The sequence below is a fragment of the Trichomycterus rosablanca genome, chromosome 2 (genome assembly GCF_030014385.1).
Source record: "Trichomycterus rosablanca isolate fTriRos1 chromosome 2, fTriRos1.hap1, whole genome shotgun sequence".
Lineage (NCBI taxonomy): Eukaryota > Metazoa > Chordata > Actinopteri > Siluriformes > Trichomycteridae > Trichomycterus > Trichomycterus rosablanca.
Window position 1 is genome coordinate 45469412 of NC_085989.1, and position 20515 is coordinate 45489926.

A 20515-nucleotide genomic window follows, 5' to 3' on the forward strand; every position below is an offset into this window, starting at 1 on the left:
GTCACTATTTCTCACTGTTATTTTTTCAATAACTTCCCTCAATAACTTCCCTATCTGGTCGTACTTAGACTAACGGCTTAAAGGAAACACATACAGTTCATATATACACTTGCAAGGTGCCCCATTTTTCTACTTTGGATTGATGTCTGTGTGTACTCCACAATTAAAGCATAAAATAAATAAACTGTCAAAAATAAGAAAGAAGTGATGGATTTATTTTGTGTCACACAATGAAATGTACATGTTGGACTAAGTGCAGTAGCTCTTTAAGCAGCTATGAAAGCTGAAAGTTCCACCCAACACTGTTGCAGAGATTCCTACAAATTTCTTTTGTCCAGTTTATCCCAAACCAGCTCGGCCATTGAGATCTTGATCGAGGTAGTTCTGATGCAGCCTGGAGGTAAAAATGACGTAGTAGCTTCTGTAAATCAGGCCTAAACCATTTTGTTTCCTCCTCCAAATATGAGCCGTAACCTCCAGACGTCAGTAGACCACTAGAGGTGGTCCCAGACACGCCTTTTTTTCAACTGAAGGCTTCTCCTCACAGTTTAAACACTTGCTGTTGGTGTAGGAAACTGTTCTCACCTACACGCTGGCTTTCTTCTGAATTTCTCAATAGGAAAAAGTCACTTTTAAGGGTTATGATTAGGGCCCTACTAAATTCACGGGAAAATGTGCTTAATTTCATGGATTTTCAAAGGAAAGAGCCACATTTCATGGCAGTCATTAAATTACACTCATAAATTAAATGATAGAATAAATGGAATTTATTTTGACACATCCCCCTCTGCATACACAGAATTGCTTGGGAGTTTTCCAAACTCACAAACTCCATTTTTTAGCTGCTTTATAGTCCAACATCTTGGACATTTTAAGTAAGCGACTGCTACCTGAATTGCTGTAGGATTGCTAGGACACCTTATAGTGCAAATTAACCAGTAAACAGGAGACATTTGAATGGTATGTGAATAAAAAATTTTAAATTGCTAAACACAAACCTTAAAGTTTGATTTGAATATTACACAGGAAAAGGCTCATGGTGCAATTTTCACTGTCATGAATTCTTAGTTAGAATCGTCTGTCTCGTCTTGTCAATAGCCATTTTCTAAACAGTACAAAAGCAATAACCCATATCCTGCAGAGCAATACTGTTAGCGTACTGACCTAGAGGGTGTAGAAACACAAAGTGTTCCAACTCTGATGTTTTATAAGTAATCAACACCTCTAGCAAACCTCTAAATTACCACACTGGACTTAAACTACAGTAGACCCTTAAGTTATGAACGGTTTACCATACAAATATTTCGGGTTACGAGCGATCTTTTTCAACTTAATGTACGAACAAATTTCGGATTAGGAACAGAAATTCGCGAAACACGTGACGTCACGAACAAGTTGACTCCAACCGTGTGTCTCTGTCTCTCTCTCTCTCGCTCTCTATATATACAGTGAAGCCCGAAATTATTCATACCCCTGGCAAATTTTGACTTAGTTACTTTTATTCAACCAGCAATTTTTTTTTTGGACCGGAAATGACACAGGCGTCTCCCAGAAGATAATAAGACGATGTACAAGAGGCATCATTATGGAAAAAAATATTTCTCAGCTTTTATTTACATTTGAACAAAAAGTGGCATGTCCAAAATTATTCATACCCTTCTCAATAATTAATAGAAAAGCCTTTATTGGCTATTACAGCAATCAAACGCTTCCTATAATTGCTGACCAGCTTTTTGCATGTCTCCACTGGTATTTTTGCCCATTCATCTTTAGCGATGAGCTCCAACTCTTTCAGGTTGGAGGGTCTCCTTGCCATCACCCTGATCTTTAGCTCCCTCCACAGATTCTCAATTGGATTCAAGTCAGGACTCTGGCTGGGCCACTGCAAAATGTTAATGTTTTCGTCCGCTAACCATTTCTTCACCACTTTTGCTGTGTGTTTTGGGTCGTTGTCGTGCTGAAATGTCCACTGGTGCCCAAGGCCAAGTTTCTCTGCAGACTGCCTGATGTTGTTGTTGAGAATCTTGATGTATTGATCTTTTTTCATGATGCCGTTTACTGTGATTAGGTTCCCTGGTCCATTGGCTGAAAAACACCCCCAAATCATTAGGTTCCCACCACCATGTTTGACAGTGGGGATGGTGTTCTTAGGGTTGAAGGCTTCTCCTTTTTTACACCAAATGAAGGATACATCATTGTGGCCAAACAATTCAATTTTTGTTTCATCTGACCATAAAACAGAAGACCAGAAGTCTTCTTCTTTGTCCAGATGAGCATTTGCAAAGGCCAAGCGAGCTTTTGTGTGCCTTTTCTGGAGAAGTGGCGTCCTCCTTGGTCTGCGTCCGTGGAACCCAGCAGTGTGCAGTGTCCGTTGGACTGTCTGCCTTGAGACGTTGCCACCAGCAGAGCCCAGATTCACCAGGATGGCCTTGGTGGTGATCCTTGGATTCTTTTTCACCTCTCTCACTATCCTCCTGGCCAGCACAGGTGTCACTTTTGGCTTCCGACCACGTCCTCTGAGATTTTCCACAGTGTGGAATGTCTTGTATTTTTTAATAATACTTTGCACTGTAGCCACTGGAACTTGAAAACATTTAGATATGGCCTTATAGCCCTTTCCTGACTTGTGAGCTGCCACAATGCACAGCCGCAGGTCCTTAGTGAGCTCCTTTGTCTTAGCCATGACTGTCCACAAACCAACTGCAGAGAGTTGCTGTTTTTCACCTGTTGAGTTTATTAAAACAGCTGTTCCCAATGAATCAGGGTAATTAGGATGCTTTAGAACAGCTTGGACTATTTGGAATGGTATAGAACTTTGGATTTTCCCATAGACTGTGACAGTTTGCAAAGGGTATGAATAATTTTGGACATGCCACTTTTTGTTCAAATGTAAATAAAAGCTGGGAAATATTTTTTTCCATAATGATGCCTCTTGTACATCGTCTTATTATCTTCTGGAAGACACCTGTGTCATTTCTGGTCAAAAAATAAATTGCTGGTTGAATAAAAGTAACTTTAAGTCAAAATTTGCCAGGGGTATGAATAATTTCGGGCTTCACTGTATATATATATATATATATATATATATATATATATATATATATATATATATATATATATATATATACACAGTGAGCGAACATTCGGACAGCGGGCGGTGTTTTCTTTATATTTTGTAAAATTCAATATTAAAATGTCCCCAAAGAAGGTGCAGAGAAAGTGCAGTGGTGAGAAAATGAAAAAAAAAAATCACTATCTTCTGTTGTATAATTACTCCTGCCAGTAGGTGTCACTGTGTATCAGACAGAGTGGACAGTGAGTGAGAGAGAAGAAGGAAATCGCTGAGTAAAGTATTCTTTCTTTCGTTCAATTACACCTACAAAATACAACACTATTGAAATAAAGAAGGAAATAATAGAGACATATGAGAGCTATTGTTGTTTCTGGTAGATACATATTACAAAAAGAAGGAAATTTATGATGGTGTATGGTACAGCACATGTACTGTACTGAAATGTGGTGTGTGTTTATGTACAGTACTACTGTGTATTGTTGTTTATTATTGTTTATTACAGGAATGTATATTCTATAATTTAAGATTTATGGGAAAATATACTTGTATTTATAACAAAAAGGGGGGGGGGGGGGGGGGTTGGGAGGTCTGGCACGAATTAATTCTGTTTACATTATTTATTATTATATATATATATATATGGGAAAAATAGGTATAATTAAGGAACATCTTGCCTTAAGAACAGCCCTTCAGAACCAATTAAATTTGTACGTTAAGGGTCTACGGTACTTAATATCAATAAAAACTGGAGAAATAGGGGTGTGATCTAAAAACTTTTGACAGTGGTGCAAAACAAGAAAACACAAAAACGAGTTAAGTTAATGTCAGTGAAAAGAACTAGTTAAATGCAATGTAACTTTGCTTTTTCATTAGAAAAAGTTTTAGCCTGCAGACTTTATAGCCAAATTTTGTCGTCTGCCAATAAATGAGCATGTAAAAGCAGTGAAACTGGTGCAGACTTACTCCTGCAGAATGTTGTTCATGTCCAGCGTGAAGAACTTCTTCCTTCCCTCCATATCAAACTGCCGAGATGCCTGAAAAAAACAAAACAAAATCATGAGCACTTAAATGTGCAGCACAAAGTTATCTGCAGTACTAAAAGAACATGTTTATTAACCTGAAATCAGTGGGTTTAAACCCAGGGAACTATAGACAGAAATGTGTCTAAAGTGCAAATATTTCATGACCAGTTTGACCAGTTGGCTGACGGCTCAATATAAAATGTCTTCAAATCAAAGAGGTGCTGCTTTGGACAGCAGGGCTGTGTCTCAAACCACACACTACTTACCATACAATGTATTCTTAATTGTATTATTTAAATAAAATATATATATTAGGGCTGCAACTATCGATTATTTTTGTAATCGAGTATTCTATCGATTATTCCAGCGATTAATCGAGTAATCGGATAAGAAATACTTTTGCTTTAACAAAGAGCAAAAACAAATACATATTAGATTAAATAAGACATGTTTCTTAAACCAAACTGTACATTTGTATTCCTTGCATACAGGACAGTTTAACATTTTTTAAATGCAAAAATAAATCAATCAAAAATAAATCAATTTACTTTTAAAATGTAAACAGGCAACCTGAAACATCAGGTCATCAAGTCATAAATAATAATAAACAAAAATACATGAACATAAGCCTGTAATTAGTGCAACTTTCAAAACTCAAAGTTTCAGCTACAGCTCACGCAGAACATAAAGCTTTAATATTGTGTTGGGAGGTTTTGTGGTGTTTGTAGGGGGATAAAAATCTGTCAGGATTGTGTCTCTAGATGAGGTAGATCTGGTGTGTGTGTGTGTGTGTGTGTGTGTGTGTGTGTATGTGTGTGTTTGCCTAAATCTTCATAAAAGCCTGTGGTGGTTGAAACGAAGTAAAGTCAGTAAACATGAGTAAAGTAAACACGACGCTCTGATGGTGTGGATGTTATACTGAGTTTTATCAGCTTAAAATGATCTCAAACTTTCTGTGGTTTTCTCTGTCCAGTCTCCTCCTGTTCGCTATTTTCTCTCTATATTTTGCAGTCCGCGCTATCAAATCTCGGCTGCGTCCTAAACTGATACGTTCAGTTCGCAGGAGCGGCGAACGTGTCCAAATACGTAGTGTTCATTAAACTGTCCGCAAAAAGAACCCGGATCAAGTCCTGTTAAGTTCTGTTTATGTTTAAGATATTTGGGACGCAGCCCTCAGATTCTTCACGTCACCTGCACACAGCGTTAAACACGCTGCGCAAAAGTGAAAGTCGTCCGTGTAAAACACCGTGAGCTGTATATGGTTGTGCGGATTAAACGATTCCTTGATGCAAAAAATTTGAATCGATGATTTTTAGTAATCGATTTACTCGAGGAATCGTTTCAGCCCTAATATATACTGTATATATATATACACATTATTTGAACACAACTTTATTTATAGGATTTGTTTCTATTTCATGTCATGTAATAAAATTATTGTTTTAAGCATTAGAAACAAAATAGTACACAGTACTTCTGCATTTATTTAAAGGGCACTCAGGTGGTGCAGAGGTAAAATACACTAGCCCACTGCTGCTGGGATCGGGGGTTTGAATCTCGATTGGCTGCTCGGGAGTGTAATGACATATTGTCTTGAGATAAGGGTGACTGGACTTCTTTTTAGGTTTCACCTCTCACCCAAAAGACTTCTTCATTTCACTCTACCATGACCTGGATGACGGAGAACCTACACAGATGTACTTACAAATTTGACTATTTCTGGTAAAGGGGGGATGGGATGGCTTGTCAGGGCACTCTCAGTGCTGGTCCCAAGCCCACATAAAATAAGGAGTGTTATGCAGGAGGACCATCCGGTGTAAAATCTGTGCCAAATCAGGTATACGGACCAGAATGATTTGCCGAGGCAGCTGAAAGAAAAAAACTCATTTAACAGGCTGTGTGGTGTATAATGTGATATTTGGGACACGGCAGAAAACTGGCCTAAAAATTATCTTTGGGAGAGCATTATTCGACATCATCATGAAAAAAAATCTATGCACCCCCCACCCCCATATTCCAAATCATTCCAACCCCCTGTTGCATACTGCAATCCTCTGCTGCTTGCACCACGCTGGTCTGACTGGAGAATGGCCGCAAACTGTCACACGCCCCCTCCGACGCACATGCAACTGAGCGGGCTATTTCTTGTTTATCCACACAGAGCCTCACTGCCCACGAAGAGTCATGCTTAAGTCAGAGTCCCTCGACTGGTCATGGAGATGGTATATCACCACAGCAGATGAGACACCCTGCCCAACCTCCTCACCCTCACACAGGGCCGATTGTGTTTGTTGGATGCCCGACAAGGCAGAGGGCACAGCTGAGCTTCAAACTCAGATAAAGCCAATATTTCACTGAATAAAGACTACAGAGTTGAAATGAAACACGTTAATGTGTTGCTATAAGATTCTCAGTTTACCGTAGCCTACTGATGGTCGGCTACAAAATAAAACATTGGAAAAAGTATCATTGGAAATTGGAATTGAAAAGTATAACATGGAAGCTAAAACAACTGAAGGTGCCTTGTGCCTGTGTTCTATACCCACCTCATGAGTCTGCACTCCTACTGCACTCTGGCCTTCCTTCACCTCTCTTATAGCTTTTTCTTTTCTTTCAGCTTTAGTCTGTCTCTTTCACTAGCTAACACTCACTGCACCTCACTTCTCACTTTGACCCTGTTCTTCCTCATCCTTCCTTTTCTGACTGGAGGTACAAGAAGCGGTTTTCATTCTGTCAGCACAGCCAGGTAATTAAGAGAAGGGCACAGATCATAAACAGACTGCAATCTCTGCTCACAGTCTTCCATTACATTTTACTATCCAACTAAACTAGAAGAATAAAGTGACATGAATGTAAAACCTTTTTGGATATTTTTTGCAGTAAAGCCAATGAAAACAAAAGCACCATCAATAATAAGACTAATGATTAGTGATGGGTCAATCCACTTTTTTAGTCCCAATTCAGACACACAACTGCTGAAACCACACAGAACATCATATTAAGAGTGAAGAAGTTTCTGCAAGTGATTAAATTAGTCATGTTATATGACGAAACCTTACTTCCACCCCTCGACACGCTAGGTTTGCACACATGTACAAGTACAGTAGACCCTTGAGTTACGAACGGTTTACCATACGAATATTTCGGGTTACGAGCGATCTTTTTCAACTTCATGTACGAACAAATTTCGGATTATGAACAGAAATTCGCGAAACACGTGACGTCACAAACAAGTTGACTCAGACCGTCTCTCTCTCTCTCTCATATATACATATACATATATACATACACAGTGAGAGAACATTTGGAAAGCATTTGGTGTTTTTCCGGTGTTTTCTTTATATTTTGTAAAATTCAATATTAAAATGTTCCCAGAGAAGGTGCAATGGAAGCACAGTGGTGAGAAAATGAAAAAATCTATTACATTTGTTGTTGTATAATTACTCCTGCCAGTAACTGTCACTGTGTATCAGACAGCGGGGACAGTGAGTGAGAGAGAGAAGAAGGAACTTGCTGAGTAAAGTATTCTTTCTTTCGTGCAATTACAATTACAAAAAACAACACTATTGAAATAAAGAAGGAAATAATAGAGAAATATGAGAGTTATTGTTGTTTCTGGTAGATACAATGTATTATGGTGAATGGTACAGCACACGCACTGTACTGGAAATGTGATGTGTGTTATGTACAGTACTACTGTGTATTGTTGTTTATTATTGTTTATTACAGGAATGTCTATTCTATAATTTAAGATTTAAGGGAAAATATTAGAGATGGACCGATCGGGTTTTTTGGCACCGACTCCGATCTCCTTTCAGGGACATCGGCCGATAGCTGATTCCGATCGGGGGGGGTTAGCAATAAATAAACTTAAAAAGAGCCTCACAGTGAAGATAAACCGGAGCAGCGCACGTGTGTGTGTGTGTGCGCCTTTAGAAGAGACGCTTTGTTCACAGTATCGCTATAAGTGATTCATTGATTCATGAGTTGATTCGTTTTTATGTGAAGCGTAAGTTTCTCTTCTCAGTTATCTCTCCGTGTTTACTGTTATTAATTAAATGTCGTGGTTTTAAATAAACACCAGCTACTACAGAACATTTTGTGTGACTCTCTTACATTAAAAAGCTTCATTAAACTGCTATTACCACAGATCTGTAACCGAGGCAGACTCGTTCTGTCTAAGGAGCTAAAAGTTTTCTAAAAGTTCAGCTGATGATCCTGAACTAACGAATTTGGTAATGAATAAACTTTTGCCTCTGTAACGTTTTCTGTTCTCATCTACATCACAAGTAAGAACCGCTTACGATTTACCAAAGTGAACCAGGAGTTTATATAACGTGCTGATAGAATCGACTCAGATGTGACCGGGTTGAATTATCTTTTTAAAGTAAATATTACAATCAGCAAAATTACATCGTATGTATGATGCACAAAGTTAATGATGTTATTTTAGGTCATGAAGAGCTTTCACCATGGTTTCTGTACGATGGTTGATGAATGGTGATGTGATGGTTGGTGCGTCGTAGCTCAAAGTCTGGATCAATCCACTGAGCTGTTAACTTAACATGATCTTTATATATCACACGATCGGATCGGCTACTTTTAGGAAATATCGCCGATCGCATATTTTGATTAAAAATCGGCCGATACCGATTCGTAGCCGATCGATCGTCCCATCTCTAGAAAATATACTTGTATTTATAACAAAAAATTAACAAAATTAACAAAAAAATACAATTTAAGACATTAGAGAGGTTAGGTAAGGGGGGTTTGGGAGGTCTGGCACGGATTAATTCTATTTACATTATTTCTTATGGGAAAAATAGATTTAATTAACGAACATTTTGACTTAAGAACAGCCCTTCAGAACCAATTACATTTGTAAGTCAAGGGTCCACTGTAGCTGTTTTGCTTTTCTGCATTTCCAGACTAAATTATTTCCATACAAAGGACATTTTAGTAAAATAAACAGCTAATGTAAATTTTTTCCTGTTACTGACTGAAGTGGTCACGGGTTCATGATAAGATGTGTAACGGAACTTGGATCGGTGACGTGCCTCATGTTGCATTTTGTTAAGTTATGGCAGGTTTATGATCCAGCACGAGATGCGGACTGGAATTTGGATCGGTAAGTAGATCAGCCCGTCCGTCAGATATCCGATCTGTATATGACGCCAATATCAGACTAAGACAGAAACTCTAATACACGTTTTTCCCCCCACAATGTAGAAGGACATAATCTCTCTGTGTGACTTTCTTGTGACTGTAGCTACAAGTCAGACAGTTTGGGCCCCTGAGCAAGACCCTTTAACCTCAACTACTTGCACTCTGTAATTGGTTACAAAGCTTTGGATAAATTCTCCTTCCGTGTCCTTCTACGTGCTGCCGTCTTTGTTAGTTTTGCTTCCAACTTCCACACAGAGCACTGCCCAGATAAATTCTATTGATTTGCAAGACTTGGATCTGATTTTGGCAAATCTTCCACATTCATGGATCTCTTTACAACACCAAATTCCCAAATCATGCTAGTAACACAGGGAGTTACTCTAAAAAGCAGAAGTATTAACACAATCAGCACTCACCACTCGTAGATCTTCGATGCGTTTTGCGAGGGGCGCAGGTAAACCATCGGGTAGGGGAGGAGGGGGGATAAGACTGGCCCTCTGAACTCGCCCTGCTAAAAGGCCTCCTCTCTGGACCACAGGACTGCCGTCCTCGCTCTGGCCCTCCTGGCTCACTGTATCGGGGATATTCATGAAGACAGAGTCCAGCTCACTCAGGAGAGCCTGCAGATCCTCGTTCTCTGCACCCAGCAGTGGTAACACACCCGGGTCGTTGGTTAGGTCGGCCAGGTCGTTCACAGGGGCCACGGAGTGGGAATTAAGGGCACGGTTGGCGGCAGGGGGTTTAAGGCTGGCTGCGACGGCAGCAGGGGGGTTCTTCTTTCTCATCTCATCTTTCTCACGCTGGAAGCGGCGGATCATGGCCGCCAGCGAGAGCGAGTCCTTCATCAGCTTCTTCCTCTTTTTCTTCTCGGGGCGATTCAGAGCCGACACACTGAGACCGGGGCAGGCAAAAACGCAGAGATTAGATACAAGGTCTCAACAGAGAGATTTTAGTTTTTAATTTTTAATTACATTTTTGGCATTTAGCAGACACTTTTATCCAAAGTGACTTACAGTATAAGCAACTAAGGGTTAAGGGCCTTGCTCAAGGGCCCAAAAGTGGCAACCTGGCAGGGGTAGGGTTTGGACCAGTGACCTTCTGCTTACTAGTCCAGTACCTTAACCGCTAGGCTACAACCATCATGTTTGTCATGATGGTGATCAAATGCATTGACGGGTAATTTATTATTCATTTATCAGGATTTTAACGTCATGTTTTACACACTGTGGTTACATTCATGACAGGACAGGTAGTTACTGGTTACACATAATTCATCAGTTCAAGTTTTTTATTCTCAAACACAGTCATGGACAATTTAGTGTCTCCAATTCACCTCACTTGTACGTCTTTGTACTGTGGAAGGAAACCGGAGCTTCTGGAGGAAACCCACACAGACACGGGGAGAACATGCAAACTCTACACAGAAAGGGCCGCTCCACCTGGGAATCAAACCCAGGACCTTCTTGCTGTGAGACGACAGTGCTACCCACCGAGCCACTCTGCCACCAAGGGGTCTGAACACTTTCTGAATCCACTCTATACAATTTCTGAGCATTGCCACCTAGTCCTTATTTAAAAATAGTAGAATGCCATTAGATGTTACTTATTTTTCAAAGTCGAATTATGGTTGTCATTTTAAATATGATGTTCATGATCATCCCTCGATGTCTGTATAAACTCAGTATTACAACTAACTTTTATAGACCAATGTTTAAAAACGTGGGCAGGTCAAAAATCATAAAATACTTTAATTTAACACACGAGTCAACAAGGCTCAGTGTAAGCCCAGGTCGAAACTCACCCTGGCTTTGGTACTTTGTTTTTTCTGGGTTTCTTCTCATCTAAAATGCCATCCTGCTTTTTCTTTCTTCTCTTGATCACTCGGTCCTCTCCATCCTTCAGCTTCTGCAAAATAAGGAAAATGAGACAAATATCCCCACAGAGGTCTGAGTATAGGATGGTCTAATGCATTCTACAGACATAACTGAAACACAGAGAGCATTGAGGGTAACTCTGTACGTGTTGCTGGAAGTAGACGGTTAGTGGACGGAAGTATTGGGATAGGTCTCAAAATGTAGGTGTTTCATTCAGTCCCATTGTCACAGGTTTATAGAATCGAGCACTGAGCCATGCAGTCTGCCTTTACAAACATTTGCAAAGGAATAACTTGTTCTGAAGAGCGCACTAAACTCCACCGGTGAAACAGGTCAGTTTGTGAAAGTTCTTCCCTTTTAGATATTCCATAATCAACTGTGAGCGGTATTATTAAAAAGTTGAGTTAAAAAGTGCTGAGGCACATAGAGGAAAAAGGTCACATCTGCTGACTCAATAACCACAGAGTTCCAAACCTCCTCTGGCATTAACATTAGCACAGAAACCGCCGAGAGCTTCGTGGCGTGGGTTTCCATGAACGAGCACCTGCATGCAAGCCTTACATCGCCTAGTACATTGCCAAGCGTCAGATAGAGTGGTGTAAAGCACACCACCACTGGACTCTGGAGTAGTGGAAACGTGTCCTGTGGGGTGACGAACCACGCTTCTCTATCTGGCGGTCTGATGGACGAGTCTGGGTTTGGGGAATGCAAGGAGAACATTACCTGACTGCAGCTGTAAAGTGGTGGAGGAGGAGGGATAACGCTATAGGGTTTTTTTTTTTTTCAGGGGGTGATCTAGGCTCCTCAGTTCCAGTGAAGGGAAATCCTAATGCTTCAACATTCCAAGACATTTGTACAATTGTATAATTTAGACAATTAAATACAATCAAAGCCTATGGATTTAGAACGTGATGTCATAAAAGCTCCTGTAAGTGTGCAGGCGTCCCAGTACGTTTGTCCATCTTACCATGGCCTGTTTTACCTTCCGTTCTTTTTTAAGTGCTGCTAGTAATTTTACAGCTGAGCGAGCTGCTGAGATATTTAAAGCAGTGTGAACCTTGAAGTGGTTTCCGTCCTTGTTCTTGTCCTCGTCCTCAGACTCGGACGCAGCTCTGAACTGCAGAGTTCCAGTGTTGATGTAAAATCCTCCGAGTTTAGTGGTAAGAGACGCAGGCACCAGCTCGTCATACTAATAAAACACACAACAAAAAATACATTACAATACAATACAATACAATATTACTGATTAAGAATACAATCCTGTCAGAACTGGTCAGAAAAACAAAAAAATACTCACAGCCTCAGAGTTGTCTATGAAGGGATCGGTCTCATCGTAGCCATAACCGATGTCGATGAGGTCCTGCATCCGATCTCGCTTTTTCTTCTTTCCTGTTCCCCCCTTATAAAGCGTAAAAAAACAGATTTAAAACTAAATACGTGCAAATTTCAGGTTGACTAGTCACAGCCAAGGTAGTCAGTCTGTTTATTTCAGAAAAATACAGATGAGAATAACATGTGCTTCCTCCAAAAAACATAACCAGCCAACCCCATGTTTACAAGTGGCCCAAGCTATGTTAAAGGGTTGGATTCATATAGAAACCAAGGTTTAGTTATCATAAGCAATTAGCTCTCATCTGTGAACAGATTAACACATTCGAGAACCAACACAATGTCCCCATTTGCTCTTAATTTGGTCATCCAATTGTAATCTAGCCACCTTTTAACCTGCTCGCAACGGAGTCTCACAGAGAGCTGCATCACATATCAAGAGACATGCTAAGCCCTTCAGATCGTCCGTCACTAATGCAGGCACCTTGATCAGACAGCAGAAGGTGCAATTGTACAGAGGCAATGACTTCAACCCCCCTCCATTCAGGCACAGTCAATCATGCCTATATGGGCACCCTGGGACCCAGGTATATAGCACCATCTGGGACTAAAGATGTATTCGGTGTATCTTAATTAGAGTCAAGTACTCACATATTTACTCTCGAATTTCCTGGCTAGAGCTTCAACCTCCTGCCTCTCTCGGTCTTGGTCAGCAAGAGGGTCGGTCGGGTCCAGAACTGGCGTGAGCACATCAGGAGGCTTTCTTACCTAAAAAAATAAACCATAGAATAAAAAATATTAAACAGAAGAACTTCAGACGTATTAAATACCATTTGCAAAATAAACATTTTTTAACCAGATAATTATTATTATTATTACGATTACATTTTGAGTCTATATCACACATTTTTGTCCAAACTGACTTACAACTAAAACCAAATACAACCCAAGCAATTTAAGCTTAACAGTGGCAACTTGGCTTTGGTCTGATCGGTTGTAACCTAGCGGTTAAGGTACTGGACTAGTAAGTAGAAGGTCACTGGTTCAAACACCACCACTGCCAGGTTGCCACTGTTGGGCCCCTGAGCAAGGCCCTTAACCCTCCATTGCTTTGACTGTATACTGTAAGTCGCTTTGGATAATAGCGTCTGCTAATTGCTGAAAATGTAAAATGTCTGTTTTTCAACCTAAACGATAATGTAAAAGACGATACTCTCTGGTCTGTGGTTCACAGTAAATGATGACATGATTGGCAATACTCTCTGGTCTGTATCTAACAGTAAATGGCAATACTCTCTGGTCTATAGTAAATGTAAATGAAATGCACAGTAAATGATTACAAATGACAGTATTCTTTGGTCTGTAGCTAACAGTAGATGATGACATGAATTACATTTTTCTCTGGTCTGTAGTACAAAGTAAATGACAATATGAATTACGATACTCTCTGGTCGGTAGTTTACAGTAAATGACAATACTCTCTGGTCTGTGACTCTCAGAATATGACAACGTGAATGATGACACTCTGTCGATCTCAATCAATCTAAATAAAATCCAGAGGCAAATAGTTATTTAAATATAACCCACATGGCACAAACCAAAAAGCGCCAAAGACATCATTGTTCGAATAATGTTGTCAGTTAAACGTTTTATTCAAATTCCTTTCCAACATTTGACGCTCGATTCCAACTGAGAGAGAAGCTATCTGTACAGATTCAGTGATTCCAACCTGACTGAGCATAAAAACTTACAAATTGATAATATTTGAATCAATGATGGATGATGGAATTGATAAAAGCATGGAGTATGGAGTCTGACTGCATGTTCAACTCTGCACACGTGGAATATTAGTGTTTTTATAAACACGAAGCAGGTTTGTTCATCATGCTCCAGTATGAATGTAAAACTCTGATTATCTTTCTATAATAAACACACTAATGATATCAGGAAAAGCTTAAATATACAGACTGCAGCTGTATTCATTGTAATGACTGTCTAATGAATCTAGTGACTGTATAAAATCTACATTGTGGATGCTAAACTGGTTTTGCTGACTGTTTAGAATCATCTTACCGTTCTACGTTAATGCTATGTTCACTACATTACACCGTTTCATTTAATAAAGAATAAACACATGTTGATATGAAGCTCCGATGATGCTGTATGATGGAGCATTTACAACAAGGTTTGGTCAAGCTTTATTACTTTGCAAAAATAGCACAATAGCAAGAAATTTAAGACTTTTGACACATATAGTCTATATTATTAAAAGACTCAGGGAATCCGGGAAGATCTTCATGCATGTAAGTTAATCAATGCATCCACAAACAAGCAAACCATTAGTCAACATTTGGAACCGGTTCCATCATCTCTGAGCTCAAGCTCATCTAAGCGATTGACGCAAGGTGGAAATGTGTGCTTCGGTCTGACGAGTTCGCCTTTAAAACTGTTTTAGAAAATAACAGACATCGTGATCTTCAGGACATCTGGCACAGAGCTACCAACTAGAAAACATATTTTTCTAGGACGCACCTGCTTGTTTCAGCAGAATAACGCCAAGCCACATACTGCACGTGATACAAACGTGTAACATTGCACTACAGAGCTAAGTCACGAGTCCTACAAGTTGATATTTTAATAAAATCTTGAATAGTGTTTATTAAAAATATTAGAAGCAGATCTAAGTACAAAATAATTTCTAACTGGTCGTCTGTGGCTCTATCATCACCGGCTACTGATATAAATGTTATTTAATAAATAATTAAGGCATTTACATTTTATTTAAATTGAAGCCACATGTGGGTTTAGAGCCACAATATAGGTATAACTTATATATAGTGTAACTAACTTGTTATATAATTTACAGCATTTATCAGACACCTTTATCCTAAGCGACTTACAGTTGTGAGCAGTTGCTCAAGGAGCCAACAGTGGAAATTTGGCAGTGGTGGGGCTTGAACCAACAACCTTTTGATCACTAGTCCAGTATCTCGACCACTGATCTCTCACTGCCCAAACATCAGCACTACAAACATTACTAGATTAAAAAAGTACTGAAAAGTAAACAGCTTTACTACATGCTGTCACACTGAGAAATCACATGTTCCTATTATCAAATCTATATCAGATGTGGATGTAAACCCAGTAATCTGACCATCATCATTTGATTTAGTGCAGTAATCGATGCAAACTCAAAGCCAAGATAACCAAACCAAAGCTCTCTCATATTTTGAACACGAAGACAATGCTTGGAAAAGTAAAAAAAGAAAGAGGACAGCCAGCAACAATATGGACAGATGAATACAATTAGATGAATGCTGAACAAGCCTTTAAGAAGCCTGACGACTCTAACAAAAGACGAATAGTCTGGAGAAACACTAACCATATAATCACCAGGAGTCAGAACTAATCTGGTTATTGTGTACATGTAAACACATTTAGCGCTATATACGTTTCAGCACCTTCTAATCTATGGCAAACCTCTATTTTGGTGGTTTATGGATTACGTTTAACCATCCGAACATTTTTCTTCTAGCAAAAAATAACAGTTTGTGGGTCTTCAGTTTTCATTCTGAACGTAGTAAAAGACCACTGTTCCAAATAGGTTAAATTGTCTAAGTTGGTGGATGTATATGTTTAGAAAGTTACCAGAAAGTCCTGGAACTTGAATTCATGACATTTTTGGACAGAGAAGTAAGTGTGCCAGTACTCATGTCTACATTTTACTCTTTGGCGTACCAGCACTCCTCACAAGCTGCCCATGTTCTTTTTTGTCCTCCCATATCAGGTTCTGGGTGATTTATAATGACCTTATATAAACTGTCTGCATTACCCAGAGGGCACTCTGTGATGTTACTGATACCTAAGGTCCTACCTAATTCACGGCCGTGAAAATCACGTCACGGATTGTGGAATGAGCCTTTCCTGTGTAATATGCAATTTGCTGTAAGGTTCAAAATGTAATGTTCGATGTTTGTGTTTAGCGATTTGAGATGATGAAGTCTAAAGCAGCTAAAAACACGACTCGGGTAACTGAGTTTTGGAAAACTCCCAACCAGTCCCCGACTGACCGACCATAGGCATAACAGATCTGGGCCTGTGTAATTCTACATATATGCTGATACCGGCTGATACATGCGTCAACATGTGAATAAAGCGAGCATTGTCTGTTGTGGGTATTCAAGGACTGTCATGACATACAGTTTTCTTTCAAGTGTATGTAAACTTTTGACTTGAGTGCATGATGACTGTATGATTACAACCAAATGCTGACCACCAACCAAGGCCTGTAGGAAACCACTAAAAAATTACAAGTGGTAAACAAGATTTTCCAGCTGAGAAAATCTGCATATATGCTGATAACGGCTGATACATACGCCAACATGTGAAGTATTGTCACTTTTCTACCCACTTCAGTACTGGTCAGAGAAAATGAACTGTTGTGGGCATTCAAGGACTGTCGTGACATACAGTTTTCTTTCAGGTGTATGTAAACTTTTGACTTGAGTGAGTGATGACTGTATGATTATAACCTAGCCTGATCTGTGGTTCAACCAACCAACGGCATAACAGATCTGGGCCTACAGTTCAAAGTAATGAATCCAAATGCTGACCAACAACCAGGGCCTGTATGAAACCACTAAGAAATGACCATGATCAAAAGAAAAAGTGGTAAACAAGATTTTCCAGCTGAGAAAATCTGCATATATGCTGATAACGACTGATACATACGCCAACATGTGAAGTATTGTCACTTTTTTTTGTCAATAAGGGAGTAGTATTGTCACTTTTCTACTCACTTCAGTACTGGTCAGAGAAAAGAAACAGTTGTGGACATTTAAGAACTGTCTTTTCTTTTAAGTGTATGTAAAGTGAGTGATGACTGTATGATTACAACCACGGGCATAACAGATCTGGGCCTACAGTTCACAGTAATGAATCCAAATGCTGACCAACAACCAGGGCCTGTATGAAACCACTAAGAAATGACCATGATCAAAAGAAAAAGTGGCAAACAAGATCTTCCAGCTGTGTAAATCTGCATATAAGCTGATACATGCATCAACATGTGAATAGAGGGAGTCTAGTCACTTTTCTACCCACTTCAGTACTGGTCAGAGAAAATGAACTGATGTGGGTATTCAAGGACTGACATGACATACAGTTTTCTTCCAGGTGTATGTAAACTTTTGACTTGAGAGAGTGATGACTGTATGATTATAACCTAGCCTGATCTGTGGCTCACTTTGCATGACCAGCCCATGGGCATAACAGATCTGGGCCTACAGTTCACAGTAATGAGTCCAAATGCCAAGGCCGGTAGGAAACCACCAAGAAATGACCATGATCTAAAGACAAAGTGGTAAACATGACCTTCCAGCTGTGTAAATGTGCATATATGATCTGGCCTGAGTTCCTGAAGGCTGTATGATGAATGATGAGTGTGCATGATGTCTGGTGTGTAACAGCAGGCCTGCCCTGGCGTGGAGACCAAGACTGATGGGTGGGAATGGAAGGTGAGCTGTTTGTTACCTTATGGAAGGACTGGATGAGCTCGGTGTAGTTGAACTCTGAGGAGGATTTGTCGCTGGGCTCGGACAGGGTCAGTGTGAGTCTTACAGTCGGTTTATTCTCTCCGGTAGCTCCCGAGTTCTCAGTGCCGGCGCTTTTCCCGTTACTTAAAAAGCCCACAGCAGCTCCAGCAGCAGCCGGAGCAGGAGCAGGAGATGGACAAGGGCCGGACACGAGTCCTCCGACCTCTGCTTCATCCTCCCGCCGGCGCTTCTTGCACTCCGGTCCCGGGGTGGAGGTGGTAGCGGTAGCGGTGGTGGCTGATGCGGAGGTGGTGTTGCCGGTGGTGTTGTAGGATGCCAACGTGATAAAGGGCACTTTTCTTGGATCGGCCATTTGCAGACACGCGCGCACGGCTAACCGACTAGCCTAGTTAGCAAGTTAGCATTGAGCTAAATCTGAGCAGAGCTAACGGCTAAAGAGCGCTGCTAACCGGCTAGGTAAACATCGAAGTTTTCTGTGCTAGCAACGCGGCTAGCCTGCCCGGTAAACAAACAACGATAGCACGAGTGATTCTCAGCGATCCCCCAGAGCACAGATGTGATCTATCGGGTGGATTTAATTCATAAAAACAACGGTCGCTATGCCTCTGTTACTGCAGCAACTGTGCTGGGAGCCATTTTAACCTAGCGATAAACGCTTTTTACGCCTTAGGGTCACTGCGCACGCGCAATGCCAACCGCTGGACCTGGACCACAAACGCGAGCCAATCAGAAGTCAGAGCGCGTCCTGATGCCCCGCCCACAATCACAAACTCGCGCGAAAACGAGGCGGTGCCGGTCCTGTGTTTTTCCACACTAAAGTACCACAACACACAAGAGTGGGAATAAAGATTTATTCTACAGTACATCAATATTCACCTCATTTACCACCCGCCTTTCTAAAATCCTCTGCTTTTGATTGATAAGTAGTCAGACACAGTGAATAATTCCACATTCCACGTTTATACATTTCCACACTTCTGTACATTACTGTGTATTGTTACTTTATGTAGTTCAAGTTGTTGATTTGATTTAAACACACTTGTTTTGAACATGACGCTCACAAAGTAAAGTAAACCACCTGCTGTAAATAACTTGCTGTGTTTACTGATGTTTCTGTTTACGTGTAGAAAAAGGTGTTTTGAAAGGGAAACTTTTTTATTGTTTTACACCGTGTTATTGTTTAAGGTTTTAACTTTTAACAGTTGTGGCCTAGTGGTTAAGGTACTGGACTAGTAATCCAAAGGTTGCTGGTTCAAGCCCCACCATTGCCAGGTTGCCACTGTTGGGCCCTTAAACAAGGCCCTTAACCCTCAATTGCTTAGACAATATAGGAGCAGGGGATGTAAAGAAACTCAATAAACTGACCAGGAAGGCTGGCTCAGCGTTGGGCTGCTCACTGGACAGTTTCGAGTTGGTGGTTGGAAGGAGGTCACTGAATAAACTCAAAACCATATTGGACAACCCATCACACCCCCTTCATGAGCTGTTAGTCGGACAGCGGAGCACTTTCAGCAACAGACTCGTCCAGCTCCGCTGTAACAAGAAACGGTACAGAAGATCGTTTATACCAGCAGCGATCACGCTGTACAATTCTTCACTGGTTCGGGACATCATTGAACACTAAAGTACTATCTGGACAGACTCATGGAGCATGTTCTAGCACTCTGTTCATAAAGACCATACTACATATCTGTTAAGTTTTTTATATGACACTATGTTTTTTTACTTTATTTTATTCTGTTTATTCAATTACATACTGTGTACAACATTACTTGTGTACTTTAATTCTTTGTACTTTAATACTTTAATGTACCTGGAGCTGCTGTAATAACTGACTTTCCCGCTGGGATTAATAAAGTTATCTATCTATCTATCTATCTATCTATCTATCTATCTATCTATCTATCTATCTATCTATCTATCTATCTATCTATCTATCTATCTATCTATCTATCTATCTATCTATCTATATACTGTCACTGTACTGTAAGTCGCTTTGGATAAAAGCGTCTGCTAAATGCTGAAAATGTAAATGTAATCATCCAAGACAACAAACCACACAAACAGAATTTAAGTAAACATGACCAAAAATATCCACATCACCTTGTGAAAAAGCTATTTCACCACCGTGGTTATTTATGTTTTAATCAGCCAATTAATTTCTGCTGTGTAACACTGCATGGTGTTTGTCTGTTGTATTAGATTAGATAAGATAGAGGAAGAAGAAGAAGAACCTTTATTGTCATTATACTTGCATACAACGAAATTTACTTTGACACTCTCCGAAAGATAAAAAGAAGAAGCAAAGTATTTACATAAGCATATGGATATTTAAAAAGAGGCAAACGTATTTACATAAGCATATGGATATTTAAAAAGAGGCAAACGTATTTACATAAGCATATGGATATTTAAGAAGAAGCAAATGTATTTACATAAGCATATGGATATTTACACAATAACCAGTAAAATTTAAAGTATGGATTTCAAGATAAA

The 20515-nt window shown here is 40.0% G+C and overlaps 1 protein-coding gene across 1 annotated transcript in view; it reads right to left on the reverse strand.

Moving 5' to 3' along the window:
• The window catches only part of ubn2b (ubinuclein 2b), a 42282-nt gene extending 23648 nt beyond the window's left edge, over nucleotides 1–18634 (reverse strand). The window contains exons 1-7 of the mRNA XM_063016410.1: nucleotides 17997–18634; nucleotides 13116–13232; nucleotides 12433–12534; nucleotides 12193–12324; nucleotides 11063–11166; nucleotides 9678–10152; nucleotides 4037–4107 (exon numbers count right to left, since the gene is read on the reverse strand). Of these exons, the coding sequence (XP_062872480.1) occupies nucleotides 4037–4107; nucleotides 9678–10152; nucleotides 11063–11166; nucleotides 12193–12324; nucleotides 12433–12534; nucleotides 13116–13232; nucleotides 17997–18371 (1376 nt within the window). The 5' untranslated portion in view covers nucleotides 18372–18634. The remainder of the gene's footprint in view (nucleotides 1–4036; nucleotides 4108–9677; nucleotides 10153–11062; nucleotides 11167–12192; nucleotides 12325–12432; nucleotides 12535–13115; nucleotides 13233–17996) is intronic.
• Between the last annotated feature and the right edge of the window lie 1881 nt (nucleotides 18635–20515).